The 24,000-nt window shown below is 54.4% G+C and overlaps 1 protein-coding gene across 1 annotated transcript; it reads left to right on the forward strand.

Annotated features, from left to right (window-relative positions):
* The first annotated feature begins 880 nt into the window (after positions 1-880).
* Positions 881-22,994, forward strand: TRPV2 (transient receptor potential cation channel subfamily V member 2). Its single transcript, XM_037809375.1, has 15 exons — positions 881-1,114; positions 3,024-3,240; positions 5,888-6,021; positions 8,724-9,017; positions 10,370-10,668; positions 14,050-14,223; positions 14,682-14,837; positions 15,397-15,492; positions 16,322-16,392; positions 16,740-16,905; positions 18,132-18,198; positions 18,303-18,631; positions 19,305-19,432; positions 21,111-21,190; positions 22,797-22,994. Exons 2-15 carry the CDS (start codon positions 3,041-3,043, stop codon positions 22,892-22,894), a joined length of 2,292 nt encoding a protein of 763 aa, XP_037665303.1. The 5' UTR covers positions 881-1,114; positions 3,024-3,040; the 3' UTR covers positions 22,895-22,994.
* The last annotated feature ends 1,006 nt before the right edge of the window (positions 22,995-24,000 follow it).

Raw genomic sequence — 24,000 nt, forward strand, 5'->3', positions numbered from 1 at the left:
CCCAGTGGAGGAACAGCTCTTGCAAAAGCTTGGAGGCAGCAGAAGAGAGCGTGGCGTTTTGAGAGGCTGCAGTGTGTTTGGAATGGCTTGAGCAGCTCTGTCCAATAGAACTTCCTATGGTGGTGGAGACGTTCTCCATCTGTGCTGCTAACTCGGTAGCCACTGATCACATGTGACTACTGAGTATTGACATGTGCCCATGTGACTCATTTAATTTTGTAGCAATTGGTTACACTTAAATAGCCACTGTGGCTGGTGAGTTCCATGTTGGATTGGGGTAGTCGGGGAGAGTGAGGGGTCTTCAGGCTGCCAGGGTGGTGGCCGTGTCCCCAGTGCCAAGTTCCAAACCAGGGCAGAGCAGAGAGGCTGCTTTCAGCCGCCCCCGCCCGCCTCCCCACCTCCCCCTGCTGGCTGGTGCCCGAATCGCCTTTAACTAAGGAAGCCCGAGGGCGGTCAGAGCCCCTGGGCAGGGGGAGTGGGGGGGAGGCTGGGGACAAGGTCGCTGGAAGCAGGAAAATCGCCCCGACTGCTGGGTGGGGGAGGGGAGCTGCATCCCCAGGAGCATCTGCTCGTCCGGGGCTCTCCTCTCCTGGGGGCTGCCCTGCGATGGGGCCACCTGGGACCCAGCTCCGAGCCACAGGGCTGCAGGGGAGCTGCATGGGGGTGGTGTAGGGGGGGTATCTCCCACGGGAGGGGGGGGTGTAGATGTCAGGGTAGTGGGGCAAGAAGTCTCCACCCCAGCACCCAAGGCACCCAGGGGCTGCCTCTGATTGCCCCCACCTCCCCCCTGGGGCCTCGGAGGCTAGGCAGTGGGGGCGGGGCGGGGCGGGGCGTGTCCCTCCCCTCCCCCCCCAGCAGGGAGGGGCCAGTGGTCCAGGCGGTCAGTCCCCGGGGCCCGCCCGGCCGGGCGCGCAGGGTTAGGCCCCCAGTCCCCACCGTGCCGGCTGGGGTGCGGCCGGGGAAGCGCGAGGCGCGCAGAGCCCCCCGGCCCGAGCTCGGAGCGCGGCGCGGGGAGGTGGCGGCGGCTGCTCGGCCCCCGCCGGCGCCCACTTCCTCCCGCAGCCCCAGCCGCGCCGACAGGCTCCGGGATCCCAGGCGCCACGCCCTGAGCTCGGTGAGTCGGTGGGCAATCCCCCCGGGCCTGACAGCCGCGGCTCCCGGGCGGGGAAGCCCGCGGGGGGTCCCTGCGTCTCCGGCCCCCCAGCCAGGGTCCGCGTGGGGCGCCCGCTCCCCCCTGCTGGGGCTGTCACAGCCCTTCCTGCGTGGCCAGGACCCGGCCAGGGGCGCCAGGAGGGGGGGGGGGGCTGGCCTGGCAGCTGTTGTTGCTGGGACTTGGGAGGGGTGGGCTGGGGGGTCTGGGGGGCGCCCCAGGAAGGCAGCATGGGGGTGGGGAGGGTTGGGGACCTCCCCAGAGCGAAATGGTTGCAGGGGTGGGTCATGCCCCAGGGGAGGCAGGGAGACGGTGGGTCTCTGCGCCCCCCAGGCTCAGACCTCCCCTGCGTCTGTGGGAAAATGCCCCCAGCCTCTGTTTTCCCCACCCACGTCTGCCTCTTTCTCTGCCTTTCTGCACCTGACTGCTGGGGGGCACAGGCGCTACCCCCCACCCTCTAGACGGGGGCCCCTCCCTGTGCCATGTGATGGGAGTCATGGTTTCAGTTTTCCTGTGAGGGCCAGATCTGCTCTCAGATGAGCTTCCTAAACTCAGCCTGAGGTCTGTGGTGGGGCCGCGGGCAGAGAGAGCCTGGAGCAGCCCGAAGGGGGTCTCCCCGCCACCCAGAAGGCCCCAGAGACCCCGAGGCCCCCGAAGCGGCCTTCGATGCCCTCCGAGATGAGTCAGACTGAAAATACAGACCTGGCCCTGAAAATCTTGAGAACCAAAGAGGAACATCGCGGTAGAGTGAGATGGTTTTAGGCCAGGCTCTGCCGACAGCTGGGCGACCTTGGGAAAGTCACTTCCCCTTTGGGAGCCTTGGCTGTCCGGGCCCTGCGGTGGGGAGTTTGAGGGGAACAGTGGCTTTCCAACGGTTTCCCCCGAGCTCTCCACCCCTGTGGGGAGAGCTTGCGTGAGCTGCCCTGCCCCCAGCAAATGCACTTTAAAAAAAAATCTGATGTGACTATTAGCTTCTGAGCAAGGTGTTATGTGGATAAAAGGTTCTACTGCTAATGCAAAAGTTTATTACTGGGAATGGAAAATGGTGCAGCCGCTGTGGAAAACAATTTGGCAGTTCCTCATAAAGCTGGGTATAGAATTAGCATATGATTCGGCAATCCCACTCCTAGGTGTATACCCAAAGAATTGAAAGCAGGGACTTGAACAGATACTTCTACACCAATAGCCAAAAGGTGGAAGCAACCCAAGTGTCCACCCACTGGTGAACGGAGAAACAAAATATGGTACATCTGTACGATGGAATATTATTTGACCCTAAAAAGGAATCTAATTCTGAAACATGCTGCAACAAGGATGAACCCTGATAACATTCTGCTGAATAAAAAAAGCCGTAGACAAAAAGACAAATACTGTATGATTTCACTTATATGAAATATGTAGAGACAGTAAATTCATAGAGACAGAAAATAAAGACTACCAGGGGTGGGGGAAGAGGGGAAGGGGGAGTTGTTGCTTGGTGGGTATACAGTGTTTGGAAATTTTGAAATAAAATGTTAAAAGATAATAAGCAATCAAAATAGAACAAATTATTGGCTGTTTTTTGATGATTAACAGTAATTATATGAATCAAAGTAAATTTGACTTAATTAAAAAAAAAAGTTTATTACCCTGGGACCAGAGACCGTGGCCCCTCAGTTTTTGGGAAGTTAGGAGACGGTCCTCACCTTCCCTGGGGGACAGCCTCAAAGAAGGTGACCCCTGTGGGCCTCTCCTTTGCTGGTTCCTGGATGTGGGGCCACCCTCCTGCCACCGTCCCCCTCACCCTGCCTTTCTCCCTCCTGGTGGCTTAGCCTTCCCATCAGGCTGACCGGGCTGGGAGGCAGGAGACGCCCTGACCCCTGTGTCCCCACAGAGCCGCTGCCCCTCAGGATGGCCGCGCCCGCCAGCCCTCCCACCTTCAGGCTCGAGACCTCGGACCGAGGCCAGGACGATGGCGCCGAGGCCGACAAAGGACAGCTGGGCCGCGGCGACGGGCCGCCCCCCATGGAGTCTCCGTTCCAGGGCGAGGACCGGAACTTTCCCCCCCAGATCAAAGTGAACCTCAACTACCGAAAGGAAGCAGGTGCCAGGTGAGGCAGCAAGTGGGAGTGGGGCGAGGGGAGCCCCCTCCTCTGGGAGACACCCCAACCCTTTGCTTCCTCCAGAGACTTGATGGCCCAGCCCAGGCCCCGTCCCCAGAGCCCACAGCCTGCGCCTCAGAAGGTTCCCGAGAGCCTCTGCTCTCTGGGGTTACTCCTTCCGGAACCGTCCGCCTCTGAGGTCTTGTTTTTCTTAGTAGAACACACTCTTCAACTTCCTTTGCATGCCCTGAGTTCGAGCCCGGACCCTCTCCCCCGTCACGGCCCCCATGGGGGGTGGGAGCAGGACCCCCCACTCCAGTATGTGGTGAGGGTCAAGGACACTGGCAGTGACCCTCCTTGGTTCTGCTCCGAGGTTGACAACCCTGGCCTCCAGGGAATGTGGATTCTGGGAAGTGGGCTTCAGCTCTCTGGTATCTCTAGGGGTCTCGCCACCGTCTGGCCTGGCGTCCCGCTTCCAGTCCTGAGTGGGGGATTGCGGCTGGTACCCCCTCTCATGGAGGCGGCCCCTTGAGAATCCTCATGGGCCAGTGAGCCCCCTCCTCTCCCCCTGAGACCCGGCCACTGGCCTTTGCCCCCGCCGCGTTGGCCAGGGCCGCGGGGACAGACACCGCACAATGGGTTGGCTTAAACAAAGGAACTTATCGGCTCAGGGTCCCAGACCAGAAGAAGTCCAAAGAGATATGGGCAAGTCTCTACGTGCCGACGCTGGCTGCCGGCAATTCTTGGGATTCCTTGGCCTACACCTCTGCCTCGTGTCATATGGCGACATCCTCTCCTTTCTCTTCCGGCTTCCCACTCGCTTCCTGTGGCCTTGTGTGTAGGGTCAGTAATAGGATGCAGACCCAGTCGTGCTCAGTTGGCCACCCCTTAACTAGAAATAGCATCGTCAAAAGGTCCTGTGTACCACGGGTGCGTACCCAGAGTCGCGGATTAAGAACATGTCTAAATTGGGGTACAGAGTTCAAGCTACCACTGTCCCTGGAGGGCAGTGGTCAAGCCCAGCACCGGGGCAGGCGAGGGTAAGTCGGATGTCCTGGAGGTGTGGTGCCACCCGACAGAGGCAGAATGGGTCTCCATGCCCACTGGGACCTCCATCTGCGCCTGTCTCAGGCTTTCCCATCCCACGACTGTGATGCCGTCTGGAGACAGGCAGTGCTTCGTCTGCACAGCCCCTTCCCCTGGCCGGGGTCCCCAAAGGACTCCAGCATTGCCCGCGGTGCCCTCGTGTTCCGCTGGGTGAGTGACGGAGCATCTGGCCCGTGTGGGGTCAGGGGCTGGCTGGAATAACAGACCCACGGATCTGGCTTAAAGCAAAAGACTGACCCCAACAACTGTCCCCACTTGTCAGAGTCACCAATAATCACCCACGTGCTCGGCTGACCCACTCCACGGGAGATGGGGGGCTGGGACCTGGGTGTCCCCAAAGCATCACCTGCAGCATCACCTGCAGGAGAGAATGCCCCACACCTCCTTCTCCCCATCACCAGACACTGCTCGATTCTGATGAGCTCCGAGGCCTCTTCCAGGATCTGGGAAGAGATTCCCCAGAAGTGAGGCTCCTTAGCAAAGCTCCAGTGAGAATGACAAGTGTCCGCGCTGGTTCCACACGTTAACTCTAAGACCCTCTGAGAAATTTCTCGCTGCCTGGCCTAGATCTGTCCAGGGGTTGCGAGTCAGGGTCCCTGGCCCCCAGTAGAGTCCCAGTTTCGCACCTGTCACCACCTGTGTGACTTGGGCACGTTACTTTACCTCCTTGCTTGTGTGATGGACAAAAGAGTGATTCCTGCCCCAGGGCTGAGGGGAGGATGAAAGGTAAAGGATATTCTAATTAGTCAAATTGATGTTTCCAGGAGGAGGGGGGCTTGGCTTGATTTTTTTTCCTTAATTTTTTTTAATAATTTCAAACTTATGGGACAGTTGCAAAAATAATACAAAACTCATACAGAAAACTCTTAACATATGCCACCCAGATACCCAGATCATTTGCCGTATCATTCTCTCTCTCCCCATCCATCCATCCGTCCATCCATCCATCCGTCTCTACTGATGTATCTGTCCATTCACCCATCTAGCCATCGATCCCCCCATTCACCCACCCATCCATCCTTCTATCCATCTGTCCATTCACCCACTCATCCATCCATCCATCCACCCACCCACCCACGCACCCATCCACCCATCTCTGTCAGTCTATCAGTAATCTTGCTATCTATCTTTGGTTTCACTTTTCGAGGCCAGAGGTGTGTACTCTCAGTCTGCAGACCCCTCCTGTAACCCAGTTCAGACCCAGAGCCAAGAGCCACCACAAGTTCCTTTGACCGGAACAGGGCTTTGTGAAGTGGGTGATGATTCTGTTGGGACATAAAGCATCGGAGCACCTGGCACAGAGAAGCAGGATGCTGCTGGGGAACCCCTGTGCTCCCCGCGTCCTGGGGCGCTGCCGATCAGTGCCTGCGGGCCCCCCTCCGCCAACTGGGTTTGGAGCTCAGGGTCTCCTTGGTTGACCCTAGGAAGGAAGAGGCCCTCAGAAGACCCTCCCACAGGGCTCCTCGACCTGGTGGGAGGGTCATGCCTTGTGGGGAGGGGTCCCTGGCCCTTCCCCAGCCCGAGTCACCAACACATCCCCCCCCCCCAGCCAGCCGGACCCAGCCCGCTTCGACCGTGACCGGCTCTTCGGCGTGGTCTCCCGCGGTGTCCCCGAGGAGCTGGCGGGGCTGGCTGAGTACCTGTGCCGGACCAGCAAATACCTCACCGACTCGGAGTACACAGGTAGGATCTGTCCTGTGGGCGGGAGCTCAGGGCCCTACGGGTGGGCTGGGCCGGCGGCGTGGGCCTTGACTGTGGGCAGGAGCAACGGGCAAGCGGCCTCCCCTGCCCTCCTGCTGGGTGGCTGCTGGGGGATCCTGTGCACAGAGCCAAGGAGAGCCCCCCCCCCAGCTGTGGATGCCCCCCAGCCCTCCCCAGCCCATCTCAGTGGCCGAGTGAGCACTTGTGGGCATCCCCAGAGCCTTCTCCTTTTATTTAAAAATAACAAAATTATTGACATCCAATTCGCCTAACCATGCACTTCACCTATCTTGTAGCATTCTTTGCCATCAAACCAAATACCTTGATTGTTTGGGCTGATTGGAAAAGTAATATTTGTGCAGTGTAGAAGATTCAAACTGTAAGGCTATGCACTATTTGAATGCAGCAGCGTTTGGGGTACATCTTTTCAGACTTTGGGGGATAAATTTACAAAAAGGGGTCTTGTCATATATATTGATTTGTAATGTGCTCCCTTCCCACAATACGTCTTGGAACACTTTCCATTTCAGTGCATATACTCCTAACTCGGGCACTTTAACGACTGCAGAATTTTCCATTGTGTACATTTACCGTAACTTAGCTACCCAGTTCTTTACTGATGACCATTTCGGTTGCAGTTTGGGCCTGAACTTGCCATCTCAGTGGTAAGCACTTGGCATGTATTATTCTATTTGATTCCTGCGATAATCCTGGAAGGGTTATTCCCATTTTACAGGGAGCAGAACTGAGGTTAAGAGAGGTCAAGTGTACCCAAGTGTCCATCAACAGATGAATGGATGAAGCAAATGTCTGTGCACACAGTGGAATATTATTCAGCCATCAAAAGGGATGATGTAACAACGTGATGAACCTTGAAGACATCATGTTGAATGAAATAAGCCAGAACCAAAATGATAAATATTGTATGAGCTCACTGATAGGAAATGATTAGAATAAACAAATTCATAGAATCTGAATTAGAATACAGGTTACCAGGTGCTGAGTTGACAGTAGGGAATGGGGAGTTAATGCTTACTGGGTACAGGGTTTCTGTTTGGGGTGATGGAAAAGTTCTGGGAATGAATGATGGTGATGGGAGCACAACATTGTAATTGACTATAATTGACACCAATGAATTATGTATCTGAATGCAGTTAAAAGGGGAAATTTGTGTGTGCATTACTAGAATAAAAATTCGAAAAAAAACAACCACGAGACTGTACAACACAGTGAACCCTAGTGTAGACCATGGACCATAGTTAATAGTACAATTATAAAAATATTCTCTCATCAGTTGTAACAAAGGCACCACACTAATGCAAAGTGTTAATAATGGGGGGTGGTAATTTGGGAATTCTGTATTTTATGCATGATTTTTCTGTAAACTTACAATTTCTCTATTTATAAAAAAAGCTGCGAAAAAATAAGACTACGTGAAGACAACAGAAACAATTCTATGTCAGTAATATCAAAAAGAAATGAAAAAAATTATACCCACTAGTTAAAAAAGAGGCAGGGTAAGTGACTTGCCGAAGAAACAGCCACTTACAAACACCACTGCAGCTGACCTTGCACCGATATCTTTGGCTACATGGCCACGTACATCTTAGAAGAATAAGTTCTAGGGCAGAGATTGTAGGCATTTTAAATACCTGCTGGTATATTTTTTTTACTGTGGCTATATATATGTACCTGTGTGTGTGTGTATGTGTCTGTATGTATAATAACACTTGCCATTTTAACCATTTTTAAGTGTACAATTCAGTGGCATTAATTAAATTCAGTGTTGTGCCACCATCACCACCGTCCATTACCAAAACTTCATCACCCCAACCAGAAACTCGTTACCTATTAAGCCTTAACTCCCCATTTCACCCTCACCCTCAATTGCTGGGAACCTCGAATCTACTCCCCATCTCTATGAATTTGCTTGTTTTAGACATTTCATATAGGTGGAATCAGACAATATTTGTCCTTTTGTGTCTGGCTTATTTCACTCAACATGATGTCTTCAAGGTTCATCCGTGTTGTTGCATGCATCAGAACACCATTCCTTTCGATGGCTGAATAATATTCCGCTGTGTGGATGGACCACATTTTGTTTATCCATTCATCTGTTGATGGACAGTTGAGTTATTTCCACCTTTTGATTATTGTGAGTAAAATGCTGCTATGAACATTCATGTGCAAATATCTGCTTGAGTCCCAGCTTTCAGTTCTTTGGGAGAGGAATTGCTGGGTGATATGGCAATTCTATGTTTAATTTTTTGAAGAACTTCCAAACTGATTTCCATAGCAGCTGCACCACTCTTCATCCCCATCGGTAATATGTAAGGGTTCAATTTCTCTGCATCTATGCCAACCCTTATTTTCTAGTTTTTTGTTTTGTTTTAATAGTAGCCATTCTGGGGTGTGAAGTAGTATTTCACTGTGGTTTTGATTTACATTTCCCTAATGATTAATGATGTTGAGCATCCTTTCATGTGCTTCTTGACTATTTGTCTGCTCCTATTTTAATACCTGTCGGCTGAGGCTTTAATCCCCACAAGCCTGGCTGTGCCAGTCGTGCTCCTGATCATTTTTATTATCCTCTTATGGGGGCTCCAGGAGCCTGGGGCTTGCTGGGCAGACTGGCCAGCACCCAGGTCAGCGTGCCTGGTGTCCCCTCCCCTCCTCCCCCTCAGAGGGCTCCACGGGGAAGACGTGCCTCATGAAGGCCGTGCTCAACCTCCGGGACGGCGCCAACGCCTGCATCCTGCCGCTGCTGCAGATAGACCGGGACTCCGGCAACCCCCGGCCGCTGGTCAACGCCCAGTGCACGGATGAGTACTACCGAGGCCACAGCGCCCTGCACATCGCCATCGAGAAGAGGAGCCTGCCCTGCGTGAAGCTGCTGGTGGAGAACGGGGCCGACGTGCACGCGCGGGCCTGCGGCCAGTTCTTCCGGAGGGGGAGCCAGGGGGCTTGCTTCTATTTCGGTGAGCCTCCCTCTCTTGGAGGCACTGGGGCACAGAGGGGTTGAGGTGCCCCAGGTCACGCGGGCAGTATGGGCAGAACTGGCACTTAAACCCAGATCTGTCCGACACCCCTGTTCTGTGTGTCTGTCTATCCATCGATGTATCACTGTATCATTTATCTATTCATTTGTTCATTTATGTATCCATTCATTCATTCACTTATTTATTTACTTATTTATTCATTTACTTAGCTATCATTTCATTCGTCTATGTATCCTTTCATTCACCCATTCACTCACTCTCTCATTCATTCATCTATTTATCATTCATTCATTCACTTATTTATTCATTTATCTATCCATTTATTCATTTATCTATCCATTTGTTTACTCGTTCATTCATTCATTCATTTATCCATCCATTCATTCATTCATTTATCCATCCATTCATTCACTTATTCATTCATTCATTCATTCATCTTTTTATCCATCCATTCATTCAATTATTTATTCACTCATCTATTCATTCATTCATTCATCTTTTTATTTATCCATGCATTCACTTACTCATTTATTCATTTATCTATCCATTTATTCATTTATCTATTTATCCATTCAATCATTTACTCACTCACTCATTCATTCATTCATTTATCCATTCTATCATTCATTCATCTATTTATCCATTCATTCATTCACTTACTCATTTATTCATTCATCTATTCATTCATTCATCTTTTTATCCATCCATTCATTCACTTACTCATTTATTCACTTATCTATTTATCCATCCATCCATCCATTCATTCATTTGAGCAGTGGTAGGTTTACCAAAGATGCCCGTGTTTTTAACCACTAGGTTTCCTGCAAAAAACAATCTGTCTTAAGAAGCCCTTTATCCTCGTCTGGCCGAGGAGGCTTGGCACTCACCCAAGCTTGGTCCGGGGGCAGGGAGTGGGCCACGAGGACTGGCACACTGTGGAACCTGCCTGGATGGGCCTGAGTAAAGGGGCTCCCACACCAGGCAGCAGCGGGCCTGGGTTCTAGCAAGGAAAAGAGAAAGAGGAGACCTGGGGCCCTGGTTGGCTGGCCACCGTTCTGCTCCCTCAGATGGGAAGAGTTGCGGCCACCCCCCCAGGGGTGAGTGCAGGGCAGGGCACGGGCGCTCTGAGCAGGGCCTGGGACCCACCCTCCCTCACCTGCAGGCCTGGGTGGGTGAGCCCCCGAGACAGCTCCCCAGGACAGGGCCTCACCCTCTCCATGGACACAGTGAGCCGATTCCCGGAGGCCTGGCCTCCTGTCCTGGGAGGGCGTGAGGAGCCGGCGGGTGGCAGCCAGGAGGCCCTCAGCCCCAGCTGCCCCCTCGGCCCCCAGGTGAGCTGCCCCTGTCTCTGGCCGCGTGCACCAAGCAGTGGGAGGTGGTGACCTACCTCCTGGAGAACCCACACCGGCCTGCCAGCCTGCAGGCCGCCGACTCTCTGGGCAACACGGCCTTGCACGCCCTGGTGATGATCGCGGACAACTCTCCCGAGAACAGCGCGCTGGTGACCCGCATGTACGATGGGCTTCTGCGGGCCGGGGCCTACCTCTGCCCCTCCGTGCAGCTCGAGGACATCCCCAACCTGGAGGGGCTCACGCCGCTGAAGCTGGCTGCCAAGGAGGGCAAGATCGAGGTGAGTGGGCATCCTCCCCTCCTCCCCAGCCCTCCAGGAAGCAGCAGGGCTCACCCCAAGCTCTGCAGAAAGAGCCTGTGTGGCTGGTTGTCTCCCACTTTCTGCCTGCATGCTTTTAGCAAGAATATTTCCAGCTGCACCTCTAATATATGCACGTTTATTTATGAACTGCATATGTACTACTGAGCTGATATATTACATTACAGTGTAAAACACGGACTTGTTAAAGATTAAGATAAAAATAAAGAGTTAAAGAGAATTTTAATTAAATATTTCCAAAATCCCCACATAATCTGTACCCACCAAGCAACAATTCTCCCAGCCTCTCTCCCCCAGGCCCTGGTAGCCTCAATCTGCTTTCTGTTTCTATGAATTTGCTATTTCTAGATAGTTAGTCTAAGTAGAATTAAACAATCTCATCCTTCGTTGCCTGGCTTCTTTCACTCAACGTGATGTCCTCAAGTTTCATGCATGTGGTAGCATGTATCAGAAATCCATCCCTTTTTACGGCTGAATTATATTCTACTATACGTATATGCCACATTTTCTTTATCCATCATCTGTCGATGGACACTTGGGTTGCTTCCACCTTTCGGCTGTTGTGAATAATGCTGCTGTGAACATAGGTGTGCAAATGTCTGTTCAAATCCTGCATCCAGTTCTTTTGGTTTTGAACCTAGAAGCATGGTTGTCGGTCATATGGTAATTCTATGCTTAACTTTCTGAGGAGCCCCTAAACTGTTTTGTATGGTGGCTGTACCATTTTATATTCCCACCGATAAGGCAGGAGGTTCCTATTTTTCCATATCTTTGCCAACACTTGCTGTTTTCCATTTTTTTAAAATAGCAGCCATTCTAGTGAGCACAAAGTAGAATCTCATTGTGGTTTTGATTTGCATTTCCCTCATGGCTAATGATGTTGAGCATCTTTTCATGTGCTTAATGGCCATTTATATATCTTCTTTGGAGAAACTTCTGTTCAAGTCCTGACCCATATTTTAATTGAGTTGTTCGTCTTTGTGTTGTAGAGTTGTAGGAGTTCTTTATTTATTCTGGATATGCAATCTGTATCAGATACGTGGTTTCCAAATATTTTCTCCCATTCTGTAGGTTGTCTTTTCACTTTCTTGATAACGTCCTTTGATGCACAAAACTTTTAAATTTTGATGAGATCCCATTTATCTATTTTTCCTTTCGTTGCTCATGCTTCTGGTATAAAGTCAAAGAATCCACTGCATAATACAAGGACCTAAAGACCTTGTATTTCTTCCGGGAGTTTTATAGTTTTAGTTCTTATCTTAGGTCTTTGATACATGCTCTTAAAAGGCAATTTTCTTGAGATATATTCTCACCCAGGGGAGTGAATCTCCCTGGCAACGTGGAATATGACTCCCGGGGAGGAATGTAGACCTGGCGTCGTGGGACGGAGAACATCTTCTTGACCAAAAGGGGGATGTGAAAGGAAATGAAATAAGCTTCAGTGGCAGAGAGATTCCAAAAGGAGCCGAGAGGTCTCTCTGGTGGGCACTCTTACGCACAATTTAGACAACCCTTTTTAGGTTCTAAAGAATTGGGGTAGCTGGTGGTGGATACCTGAAACTATCAAACTACAACCCAGAACCCATGAATCTCGAAGACAATTGTATAAAAATGTAGCTTATGAGGGGTGACAATGGGATTGGGAAAGCCATAAGGACCACACTCCACTTTGTCTAGTTTATGGATGGATGAGTAGAAAAATAGGGGAAGGAAACAAACAGACAAAGGTACCCAGTGTTCTTTTTTACTTCAATTGCTCTTTTTCACTTTAATTATTATTCTTGTTATTTTTGTGTGTGTGCTAATGAAGGTGTCAGGGATTGATTTAGGTGATGAATGTACAACTATGTAATGGTACTGTGAACAATCGAATGTACGATTTGTTTTGTATGACTGCGTGGTATGTGAATATATCTCAATAAAATGAAGATAAAAAAATAAAAAAAATAAATTAAAAAAAAGGCAATTTTATTGAGATATATTCCCACACCATACAATCCATCCAAAGTATACAATCCATGGCTCACAGTACCATCACATAATTGTGCATTCATTTGTTACATTTTGAGTTAATTTTTGTATATGGTGTGAGGTAGGGGTCCACTTTCACTCTTTTGCATGTGGATATCCAGTTTTCCTGCACTATTTGTTGAATAGACCATTCTTTCCTCATTTAATGGACTTGCCACCCTTGTGAAAAATCAATTGATCATAGATGTGAGGGTTTATTTGAATAAGAACCCTCAATTCTATTCCATTGATCTATATGTCTCTTCCTGCGACAATAACACACTGTTGTGATTTCTGTAGCTTTGTAGCAAGTTTTGAAATTGAGAAGTGTGAGCCCTCCAGCTTGGTTCCTTTTCAGAAGTTTTTGGCTATTCAGGGACCCTTGCCCTTCCATATGAATTTGATGATTGGCTTTTCCATTTCTGCAAAGAAGGCTGTTAGAATTTTTATTGGGATTGCGTTGAATCTGTAGATTGCTTTGGGTAGTATCGACATCTTAATAATATTTAGTCTCCCAATCCATGAACACAGAATGTCTTTTCACTTACTTTGGTTTTTTTTAAATTTCTTTTAGCAATGTTTTGTTGTTTTCCATATAAAAGTCCTTTACATCCTTGATGAAGTAAGTTCCTAGATATTTGATTTTTTTAGTTGCTTTTGTGAATGGAATTATTTTCCTGATTTCCTTTTCAGATTGTTCTTTCCCGGAGTTTAGAAACACCACCGATTTTTGCAGGTTGATCTTGTATCCCGCCACTTTGCTGAATTTGTTTATTAGCCTCAGTAGCTGTCTAAAAGATTATTTGGGGCTGTCTGGATATAGGATCATGTCTTCTGCAGATAGGGAACATGCTACTTTTCCTTTCCAATTTGGATGCGTTTCATTTCTTTTTCTTGCCTAATTGCTAGAAGTTCCAGTACAGAGTTTAGCAGCAGCAGTGAAAATGGGCATCCCAATGCTCTTTCACTGCCACGTGTGATGTTAGATGCGGGAGGCCTTGTCTTTGTGGGATCTCTGAAGATCCTATATACAAAGGAGTCCACATCCAAAGGACACAACTTTGTGGGGAGGCGTGAATCGATCCGTGACACGAGGGAGAGACACCGCTCAGGGCCGGAACTGGGAAGGAAGAGGCAGGCGCTGGCAGGCCCTGGCCGTGTGGGGCGGGTGCACTGACGCTCGTGCCGCAGCTGGGCATGCATGGCTGCATCAGGATGCGTGTGGACAGGAGGGCGCGTGCCTGCCGCAGCGGGCAGCTCCTCGGGGTGCTGGGTGTTCCCCGGCCTCACCCTGGGGTCCGTGCTGGGACGCTCAGATGGCTCGCCCTGCAGATTTTCCGGCACATCCTGCAGCGGGAGTTCTCCGGGCGGTGCCAGCCCCTCTCCCGCAAGTTCACCGAGTGGTGCTACGGGCCCGTCCGGGTGTCGCTGTACGACCTGGCTTCTGTGGACAGCTGGGAGGAGAACTCGGTGCTGGAGATCATCGCCTTCCACTGCAGGAGCCCGGTGAGCCCCGGAGTGGACGTGGGCCTGGGCCTGGCGGTGCTCCCAGCAAGACCCGCACACCGGGACCGGGTTGTGGACCACACCTGTGTGTCCCTGCCCGGTGGGGTGTGGTTGCTCTGCCAGCCCATGGCCCTTCCACCCTCAATGGGGGAGCATGTCAGGGCCACTGTGGCCACCGCCGAGGGCCTCCCTGTTGACCACACCTGCTCTCCCTGCCCTGGAGAAGATGGAGTGGCCCTTGGTTGCTTCACAGCCATGAGGACCGGGGTGTAGGGTGGCAGGGAGGGGTCACTGGGGCTCCCGAGGCGTGTGGGAGCTGCTCCCCGCCTCCCCACTCTGCCCTTGTGTCTAGCGCGATGGGAAGTGGGCCCCCCATAGCCACTGCAGATCTGCAGATCCTATAGCTGTCTTATAGACACTTGGTTGACGGACCCCTGGCCCTCTCGTTCTCACCCCAGCACCGACACCGAATGGTGGTTCTGGAGCCGCTGAACAAACTGCTGCAGGCGAAGTGGGAGCAGCTCACCCCGAGGTTCTACTTCAATTTCCTGTGCTACGTGGTGTACATGAGCATCTTCACTGCCGTCGCTTACCACCAGCCTGCCCTGGCAAAGGCAAGGCCCGGGAAGGGTCTCCCACCACGGGCGGGGTCCTGGACACGGCCCTGGAGGAGGGCGAGGCAGAGATCACCTTCCCCAACCTGCAAATGACAAACAACCCCAAGGCTTAGAAATGCCCGTGTGATTTGCCCAAGCTTTTACATGGCTAGACAATGTGCAGAAGGTAGCAGCGTCCTGATAATGACAATGCAAACTGCTGACATTTATGAAATGTTCACTGTATGTGAGAAAGTATTCTATTAACTTATTTAATGCTCAGAGCAACCCCTTGAGATGATGGACCATTATTATCTCCAGTTTACAGATGAGGAAAGAAGGGCACAGAGAGGTTAAGTAACTTCTCCAGGGTCACACAGCATGTAAGTGGTGGAGGTGGGATGCGAGGCCAGGCAGCCCGGCTCCAGACCCCATGCTCATAGCCAGTGCTAAGGGTTTCTGCCCTGGAGCCCTTGTTCCTTCTCTGAATGGGGGGTCCTCGGATCTAGTTCCTGTAGGGTGGGATGCTGGGGAGAAGACCCACAGCCCCAGATTCTATCTGTGTTCTCTTGGGCAGGTTGACAGTCCCCTGAAAGGCATAACCGGAAACCCCTTGCTGCTGTCAGGCCACATCCTGATCCTGCTTGGGGGGTTGTACCTCTTCACCGGCCAGGTAAGAGCCCCCACTCCCCCGCCCCCTCGGACACCCAGCCCACCCAGAAGCAAACCGAGAATTCTGTTGCATAGGGCCTTAGTGTGAGTTACAACGATCCCTTCATTTGCGGGGAAATGAGGTCCCATACCAGTCCCACCATGTCCCACCTCACCGCAGCTGAGGGCTGTGGGTTCTGACCTCGCCTCTGGGGCCAGGTGCTCTCTCTGCGTTGCTTTCTGGGGTGCCCATGGGGTGACAGGTAGCTGCTAGGGTCCCTTGGCAGTGCTGGCTCTGCTCCCTGGGAATCAAGTTGGAAGCTGTTTCCACCAGGTCCCACAGCTGGGGGGTTCTTCATTTTGGGGGGGATGCGGGAGGCTGGGGGCATGCAGGGCCTCTTCTGTTGAAAAGGCTGCAAGTTTGCAGGCCCACAACCTTGAGATCCTCTCCGAGTGGGCTGGGCTTGGGCGCCACATCCAGCCCATCTGGGGTCCATACGGGATGAGCCCTGTGAGGCTTGGAGAAGGGGCACTGTAGAGGGCTCCCCCCTTCACCAGAATGAGCTGGTTCTGAATCTGGATCTCCGGAGAACCAAGAAGTCCTTGGCGTTGGCCGGGTGCCTGTGGGTGGCTGTGGTTTTTGCAAAGAGGGTCTAGAATGTTCTCCGTGTATCCAAAGGACCCACGAGCCCCCCCAAAAGTCAGAGCTGCTTCCTTGGCCCCCGAGGTGGTCCTGGCAGGCCCCTGACCCTGCAGGCAGGGAGCGCGGAGAGCCCTGTCCCAGGGATGGCAGCGGCCTGCCGCCTCGCTGCTGGGGAGCACGTCTCACCCGCCTTGTGCTCCCCTCGCAGCTCTGGTACTTCTGGCGTCGCCGCCTGTTCATCTGGAGCTCGTTCATGGACAGCTACTTCGAGATCCTCTTGTACGTGGGGCCCCGTCCCCTGAGCACCGAGCAGGCCGGTTCTGGAGGCGAGGACACCGGGGCTTTGGGAAGCTGTGCCCCGAGCGGAAGCCAGACACAGGGGTCCGGCTGCGTCCGTTCGGTGCTTCCGGGCCCCAGCGGAGCCTGAGCCAGTAACTTGCTCAGGATGGAGCCCCAGCCCGGACCTTGGAGTCCCACCCCGAGCCCGACAGATGGATGGCTGCTCGGGCCCTGAGTTGGGGGAGAGGCCGTGGCGGTCAGCACCGGCCAGGGGTGACCCCGGGTTGCTGGGCCACGTGGCCTGGGAGCTGACCCAGGCCCTCCCCGCTGCTCTCCCCGCCCTGCAGCCTGATCCAGGCCGTGCTCACGCTGCTCTCCCAGGGGCTGTGCTTCCTGGATGTCGTGTGGTACCTGCCGCTGCTCGTGGCCTCGCTGGTGCTGGGCTGGCTGAACGTGCTGTACTACACACGTGGCTTCCAGCACACGGGCATCTACAGCGTCATGATCCAGAAGGTGGGAGCCAGGCACCTGGGCCTCGGCGGGCGGGAGCTCCCTCCATGGCGAGGCTGGGCAGGGGGCCGCATGGCTGCCTGTGCACCCTCCACTCGGACCCTCGCCAACGTCAGCCTGGGTTTGAGCCCGCACATGTGTGCAAACGCACGTACATAGTTGTGTTGGCAAGGGCCCACCTGGGGCCCATGCATCCTTGCTCCCCACCTGTGGGCCTGTCCCCTGGGCACAGGGCCTACACTTGTGTTCACAGCCACTTATTTCATGTTTATTACATTTGAAAAGTTTATTGTGGTAACTTATAGACCACATAGCGTTTCCCATTTTAACCACTTTCACGTATACAATTCAGTGGTGCTAATTACATTCACCATGTTGTGTTACCATCGCCACTGTCCATTACCCAAACCTTTCCGTCACCCCAAACAGAAGCTCCCTACCCTCAAGCATTAACTCCCCATTCCCCACACCCACTCCCAGTAACCTGCCTTCTAATTTCTGACTCTACAAATTTCCATATTCTAATTATTTCATATAAGTGAGAACATGCAATATTTGTCTTTTTCTATCTGGTTTATTTCATGCAACATGATGTCTTCAAGGTTCATCCATGTTGTCGCATGTATCGGAACCATGTTCCTTTTTATGGCTGAGTAATATTCCATTGAATGGGTGGACCACATTTTGTTTATCCATCATCTGTGGTTGGTTGTTTGGGTTGTTTGCACCTTTTGGTTATTGCAAATAATGCTGCCGTGAACATCGGTGTGTGAACATCTGTTCATGTCCTTGCTTTGAATTCTTCTGGGTAGATGTAGTGGGATTGCCAGGTCATGCGGTAATTCTATATTTAACTTCCTGAGGAACCGCCAAACCGTCTTCCACAGCAGCTGCACCATTTTACATTCCCACCAACCATGCATGAGAGTTCCCGTTTCCCCACACCCTTGACAACATTTGTTATTTTCCATTTTTTAACAATAGCCGTCCCGGTGTGTGTGACGTGGCGTCTCACTGTGGTTTTGATGTGCATTTCCCTAGTGGCTAATGATGTAGGTTTTTAAAAGACCCCTGCATCGGAGGGCTCCATGGGCCACGCAGATGCATGGTGTGTGTGTGTGCGCGTGAGTGTGTCGGGGTGTGCACAGCGGCCTGTCGGGCTGAGGCTGGGCTCTGGGGTCGTGCCCACGGCCCCCCACCTGCCCAGCGCCTGGGCCCGTGTGTTCCAGGTCATCCTGCGGGACCTGCTCCGCTTCCTCCTGGTATACTTCGTCTTCCTTTTCGGCTTCGCTGTAGGTAAAGGCCCCTCCCTGGCCGCTGCCTATCCTTCCCCGGCCCTGCACCTCTCCGCGGCTGCCCGCGGCCCCCCGAGGCTGACGAATCCCCTCCCCCTCCCGCAGCCCTGGTGAGCCTGAGCCGGGAGGCCCGGGACCCCAGGACCCCGACTGCCCACAACGCCACGGAGGCCAGGGCCGGGCAGGGGCCCGAGGAGGACGGCTCGGCCCCGTACGGGAGCATCGTGGACGCCTCCCTGGAGCTCTTCAAGTTCACCATCGGCATGGGCGAGCTGGCCTTCCAGGAGCAGCTGCGCTTTCGCGGGGTGGTGCTGCTCCTGCTGCTGGCCTACGTGCTGCTCACCTACATCCTCCTGCTCAACATGCTCATCGCCCTCATGAGCGAGACCGTCAACAGCGTGGCCACCGACAGCTGGAGCATCTGGAAGCTGCAGGTACCGCCGGCGGCCTGGGCCACGCACCCATCCTTCCGGGGTTCCCGGGTGGGGAGCCAGTAGATGCTCAGCTATTGGCTGATTTTACCATTAATTAGTATTATCATACATTCATTGAGTGCCCACTGCTGCGGGGAGGGGCAGGCAGAGTTCCAGGTGCTAAACACCCAGAACAAGGGAGTCCCTGCCCTCTTGGAGCTTACGTTCTGTGTTCTCCGTGCACGAAGTGGGGTCTGGTGGGTGGGGAGCAGGAAGGCAGGATGAGGCGTGTGTGGCTGGAGGGGCTGCCCTGACCCCACTGGGGAGGCAGCGGCTGCTTCCTGACAGCGGAGGGGCCGAGGTGGGTCCTGGGCCACTGGCGCAGAGAGTGCCTTGCCCGGGAGGCTGACCCTGCTGCTGATTGTCAGCCTCAGCCGGTTCCTGGTGCCCTCGGAGCCCCTGCACGTGGGCAGGTGAAGTTCTGCACGTGATGCTGTGGGATTCGGGGACCAGGGCTTCCCCACAGCCATCCAAGGGGCATCAACGTCATTCTGTAAATGGGGAGCTGAGGATTCCGAGAGGCAAACTGACATGCTGAGACGACTTTGGGGTGCATGTAGAGTGCTTGTCCTGGCGCCTCCTCCTCCAGGCAGGACCCCAGGCTGCCGCTGTCTGATGCGTCCTTTGTCCCCAGAAAGCCATCTCTGTCCTGGAGATGGAGAACGGCTACTGGTGGTGCAGGAGGAAGAAGCAGCGGGCGGGCGTGATGCTGAAGGTTGGCACCAGGCCGGACGGGAGCCCCGACGAGCGCTGGTGCTTCAGGTGAGCGGGGGCAGGCAGGGCAGCCTGGGGTCCCTGGGGCCCGCTGCAGTGCAGGCCAGCCTGACTCTCCCGGATGCCAGGGAGTAGCTACAAGGAGCCCAGGCTATGGGGCAGGGCCTGGGAGCATCAGGGGACCCTGGCACAGGCTCCTGAAGGCCTGGGGCTGCCGCTGAACTCTGTGCTGGGCCCCCATCTGCCTGTCCCATCGGCTCCACGAACGTCCCTCCCTGGTGGGCCCTGACCCTCTCCTGGCCAAGAAGCCGAAAGTGCCCTCAGGCCACCAGCACGCTAGCTTTGCCCTGGCCCTGGACGACCCCCCAGCGTGGTGCTGGATCTGCAACCCCTTCCCCCAGGAACCAACCCTTCCAAGCGTGTGACTCTCCCAGGGCTGCCATCACCAAGTACCAAAAATGGGTAACTGAACAATGGAAACCTATTCTCTCACAGCGCCAGAGGCTAGCAATCTGAAAAGCTGCCGGCAGGGCCGAGCTCCCTCAAGTCCTTCCTGGCCTCTCCCAGCTTCTGGTGGCTGCCAGCATGCCTTGGCTTATGGCAGCATCTCTCCCATCCCTGCCATCTTCTCCCTGGTGTCCGTCTCTGTGGCCAAATTTCCCCCCTCTTATTCAGACACTAGTCTGTTTTGGTTTGCTAATGCTGCCAAATGCAAAATACCAGGAATGGATTGGCTTTTGCAATGGGTATTTATTAGGTTGCAAATTTACAGTTCTAAGGCCAAGAAACCGTCCAAATTAAGGCATCAAGAGGTAGATACCTTCTCTGAAGAAAGGCTGATGGTATCCGGGGTTCCTTTGTCACGTGGGAAGGCACATGGTGACATCTTCTCTTTGATTCTGGTTTCAATGGCTGTCTGCAAAATGTTTCTCTCAGCTTCTTCAAGCATCTGCGTCTGTGTCAGCTCTGGGCTCTCTCTCTCTCTCTGAGCTCTCTTAAGGACTCCAGTAAACTAAATAAGACCCATCTTGAGTGGGAGGGGTCACATCTCCATGGAAACAATGTAATCAAAAGGTCCCACCCACAATAGGTCTGCCCCCAGGAGACTGGATTAAGAGCACGGCTTCTGTGGGGTCCATAACAGATCCAAACCAGCACATTGGTTGAATTGGACCAGGAACCCCTAATCCAGCTTGGCCTCATCTTAACTGATCACGACTTCCAGGACCCTATTTCCGAAAACGATCACAGTCACAGGGCTGAGTCTTAGGGTGTGAACGTGTCTTTGTGGGGGACACAACTCACCCCCAAACAGATGCCTGGGGAAGGCCCAGGCCCTGGACCGGGGGACCTGGTGGCAAACAAGCCTCCAGCCAGAAGCAGAAGCTTCCATGAGTAGCACGAGCAGGAAGGGGCCAGGGTCTCGGGCGGGTGGAATGGCCCCTGAGAGCCACTGAGCCCATGCACACAACGGCAGCCTGATGAGCCCCTTCCTGGTTGCTATGGGTTCCTCTGGGTGTTGCAGACAGCCCACGGGGAGACCCCTTCCGCCTTGTGGGCACCTGGCCACAGGCGGGGTGACAACCACAGGGATGGGGGCAACCCAGGGCCCTGCAGGGGACAGCAGGGAAGCTTGGCCTATTTGCCGTCCGCACCCCTGTGTTCACCAGCGTTGGGGGACTGGGTGCCTGGCCTGGGGCCTCAGAGCTGCTGTGTGTGTCCACAGGGTGGAGGAAGTGAACTGGGCCGCGTGGGAGCAGACGCTGCCCACAGTGTGCGAGGAGCCCTCGGGAGCAGGCGTCCCTGGTGAGTGGCCGGGTGCCCTGGGGTGGGTGGCCAGGGTAGCTGTGTCTCTCTGGAGGGTCCCTAGGCCCCAGAGCAGCTCTACTCTTTGCAGCTCGTCTTACAGACACTTTCCTCCATTCCCATTCCTGGGAAGATCTCTGCAGCTGTTAGTCCTTCCTCCAGTCCAGCCCTCCCCAGCCCTCCCTACGCCCCACAGCCCCGGTTCCACCCAGCAGCACCCCTCAGCCCCTGCGATCTGGTTCCCTAAGGCCTGGGGACTCAGCAGGGCAATGAGTTCAGGATGGTCCCCCCCTACCCCTACCCCCCAACTGGGGCAGGGCCTCTGTCCAACTTGGGGTCTCCCTTGAGCCTTGCTGACCCTGGGCCTCACCCCAACCTGACCCTTCTCCCGGCGAGATCTCCGTGCTGCCAGCACCCCCAGCCCCCATACCTGCTCACCAGTGGCCCTCATCTCCAAACTCAGCCTCTGAGAAGAAGCCACTTCTCCTTTCCCCACCCCTTCTCCATCGGAGTGAGTGCTCCCCTGCTCTTCCTCCTTCTCACCCTAGAGGCCTGTCCTCTGCGATTAGCCCTGTCCGTGGCTTGTCTGTTCTTTCCAGAATCTTCGATGGCTCCCACCTCAAATCTTCTTTCTCTTTCCTGAGAATTCACTGAGACTTGCTTATGCTGGGGCACCCCCGTTTCCCCCATCGGGAGGCTCCCCTGGCCTCCTGCTCCCCGACCACCGTCCCCTCAGGCACCTGTCCTGATGGGTTCCCTGCCCATCGTCTCTCCGCCTCTCCCTCCCCCGCTGCCTCAGGCTGTGACACCAAGTCCCGTTTGCAGCCCTCACCTTGTCCCAAGCATCCCACACCCCACGGGCCTCCAACTGGACGTCCCCAACCAGAAGAGCCGGCTGTGCTAGCAGGCGACACGTCTGTGATCCCATCCCACCCCGTTCCTGAGGTCTTGAGGACCTCCTGACCCCCCCTCCTCCAACCCTGCCTGATGCCCCCCTGTACCTCCCCCGGGGCTGAGAGCTGTCCTCGAATCTCCTGGGCAGCCCCTCTCCCCTCGGCTCCCATCCCTCCTGCCTCTGCCTGCACCCAGACCCCCAGACAAGTCTCTCTGCTCCAGGCTTAGCTCACTGCACCCCTCCAACGTAGATAGACCCTCTAACTGCGCACTCTCCTCAGCGTGGCGGTCAGCCCCCTCCCCACACCTCCGTCCCGTGGCTGCCGGGCTCCAGTGCTCCTCTACAGTGCTCCTCCTTCTTTGCTTTCCTTGGCCCTTGCCTCTGCCAGAGGTACCTTCCTGCCCCCCTGGGTGTCCAAATCTCCTGCCTCCCTGAGCTCCCAGAGCACCTGCCTGTCACCTCCCTTTGGGTCCCGAGTGCGTCCCTGGTGTTCCAACTGACAAGCCTGATGCCTCCATGGATGTTGAACTCATCCTGTGCCCAGCACCTGGCAGGGGCTTGGGAAATGCTTGTGGAAGGAGGGAAGTAGGGGGAGGGATGGCTGGGGACCCCAAGATCGCCCAGCTGGGAGCCCCTCCTGCTTCCCCGGTGTCTGCCTCCTGGGGACACATCCCAAGGGCCAAGCCGCAGTGCTCCCCATCTGGTTCGCAGGCACCAGGAAGAGCCCCACCCTCGCCCCCCAGCCTGGCAAGGACCACCCAGCCTCCGAGGAAGATCACCTGCCCCTCCAGCTCCTGGGGCCTCCCTGAACAGCTGGGCTCAGCAGCGAATAGTTCACAGCCACACTTGACGGCTTTGGGGTTCAATACAGTTACTTTTGGTGGCAAATATAATTTTTTTCATGACTAACTCTTCTGGAAACATTATTTACATTATTTGAGCAGAGTTGGGCTGGTGATGTCTGCGTGTCTCTGCGTGCACATGCTTGTATCAGGAGCTGGGCACAAGAGACTGTCACCTGCTGTCCCCCAGCTCCGAGGCTGTCCTCTTGCAGTGTGCAGGCAGCTGGCCCAGGTGCTGTGCCCACCGTCATGCCAGACGTGTAGGGGTGGACACGGGCCATCACGGCCACCAGGCAGCCCTTAACAAGTGCCTCCCAAACATCTGTCCAGTCTCCCGCCTATGTGCTCCACTGTTAAGTTCAGGGTCTTGTTTTTCTCCCCGTATTATTGCCATCCCTCTTGCCTGGGCTTCCTGCCCAATTCCCACCCCTCCCAAGCTGTTCTCTGCAGGGCAGCTGGAGGGGTCTTCCTAAGACATGCGAGCAGCACGTCATCCTGTGTCCTGAGGCCTGGCAGGCTCCTCGGTGCCCGCAGAATGCCCTCCGTCGTTTTGCCCAAGCATTTCCAGATGCCTCTTGCCCCACCCCCCTACCCCCCACGCCCTACTTCGGGCTTTCACCAAATTCTTCATGCAGCCTGACGGACCACACGGGCTTGACGCCTTGACTCTGCTCTGGCTGGAAGCCCCGCTCCCTCCATTAAAATCCCACACTTATTTCTAAGCCGAGCACGAACGTCCCTGTGTCACTGTTGCTTTCCCAATGAATTGCCAGTTCCAAACGAGCTGCTCTCTCTCGTGGATGTGCACAGATAAACCGTGTATGCGTGGATTTAATAAGTGAGTGGGGTGGGAATGGTTCCCAGTGCAGGTGCGGTGGGGCGCAGACGCAGGGGTCCCCGGAGCCGGGAGAGAGACGGAAGGGGTCACTCCTTACCCCAGAGGGGAGGAGAGCACGGCGGCTGGGAGGGGGCCCGCCTGATGCCCGCCCACCCCTAAGAGGTCATTCCAACGAGCCATGAGGGGTGTCAGTGCACGGGGATTGCCAGGCTCCAGGGACATTTTGCCGGGAGAC

This window comes from Choloepus didactylus, chromosome 18 (genome assembly GCF_015220235.1).
Source record: "Choloepus didactylus isolate mChoDid1 chromosome 18, mChoDid1.pri, whole genome shotgun sequence".
In the NCBI taxonomy this organism is placed as follows: Eukaryota; Metazoa; Chordata; class Mammalia; order Pilosa; family Megalonychidae; genus Choloepus; species Choloepus didactylus.

Bases quoted from the DNA above. Each gene is read 5' to 3' on its own strand.
- TRPV2 (XM_037809375.1), top strand. From the start codon at position 3,041: ATGGCCGCGCCCGCCAGCCCTCCCACCTTCAGGCTCGAGACCTCGGAC. The intron at 10,669-14,049 runs GTGAGTGGGCAT...CTCGCCCTGCAG, and splicing joins CCAAGGAGGGCAAGATCGAG to ATTTTCCGGCACATCCTGCA. The intron at 14,224-14,681 runs GTGAGCCCCGGA...TTCTCACCCCAG, and splicing joins CCTTCCACTGCAGGAGCCCG to CACCGACACCGAATGGTGGT.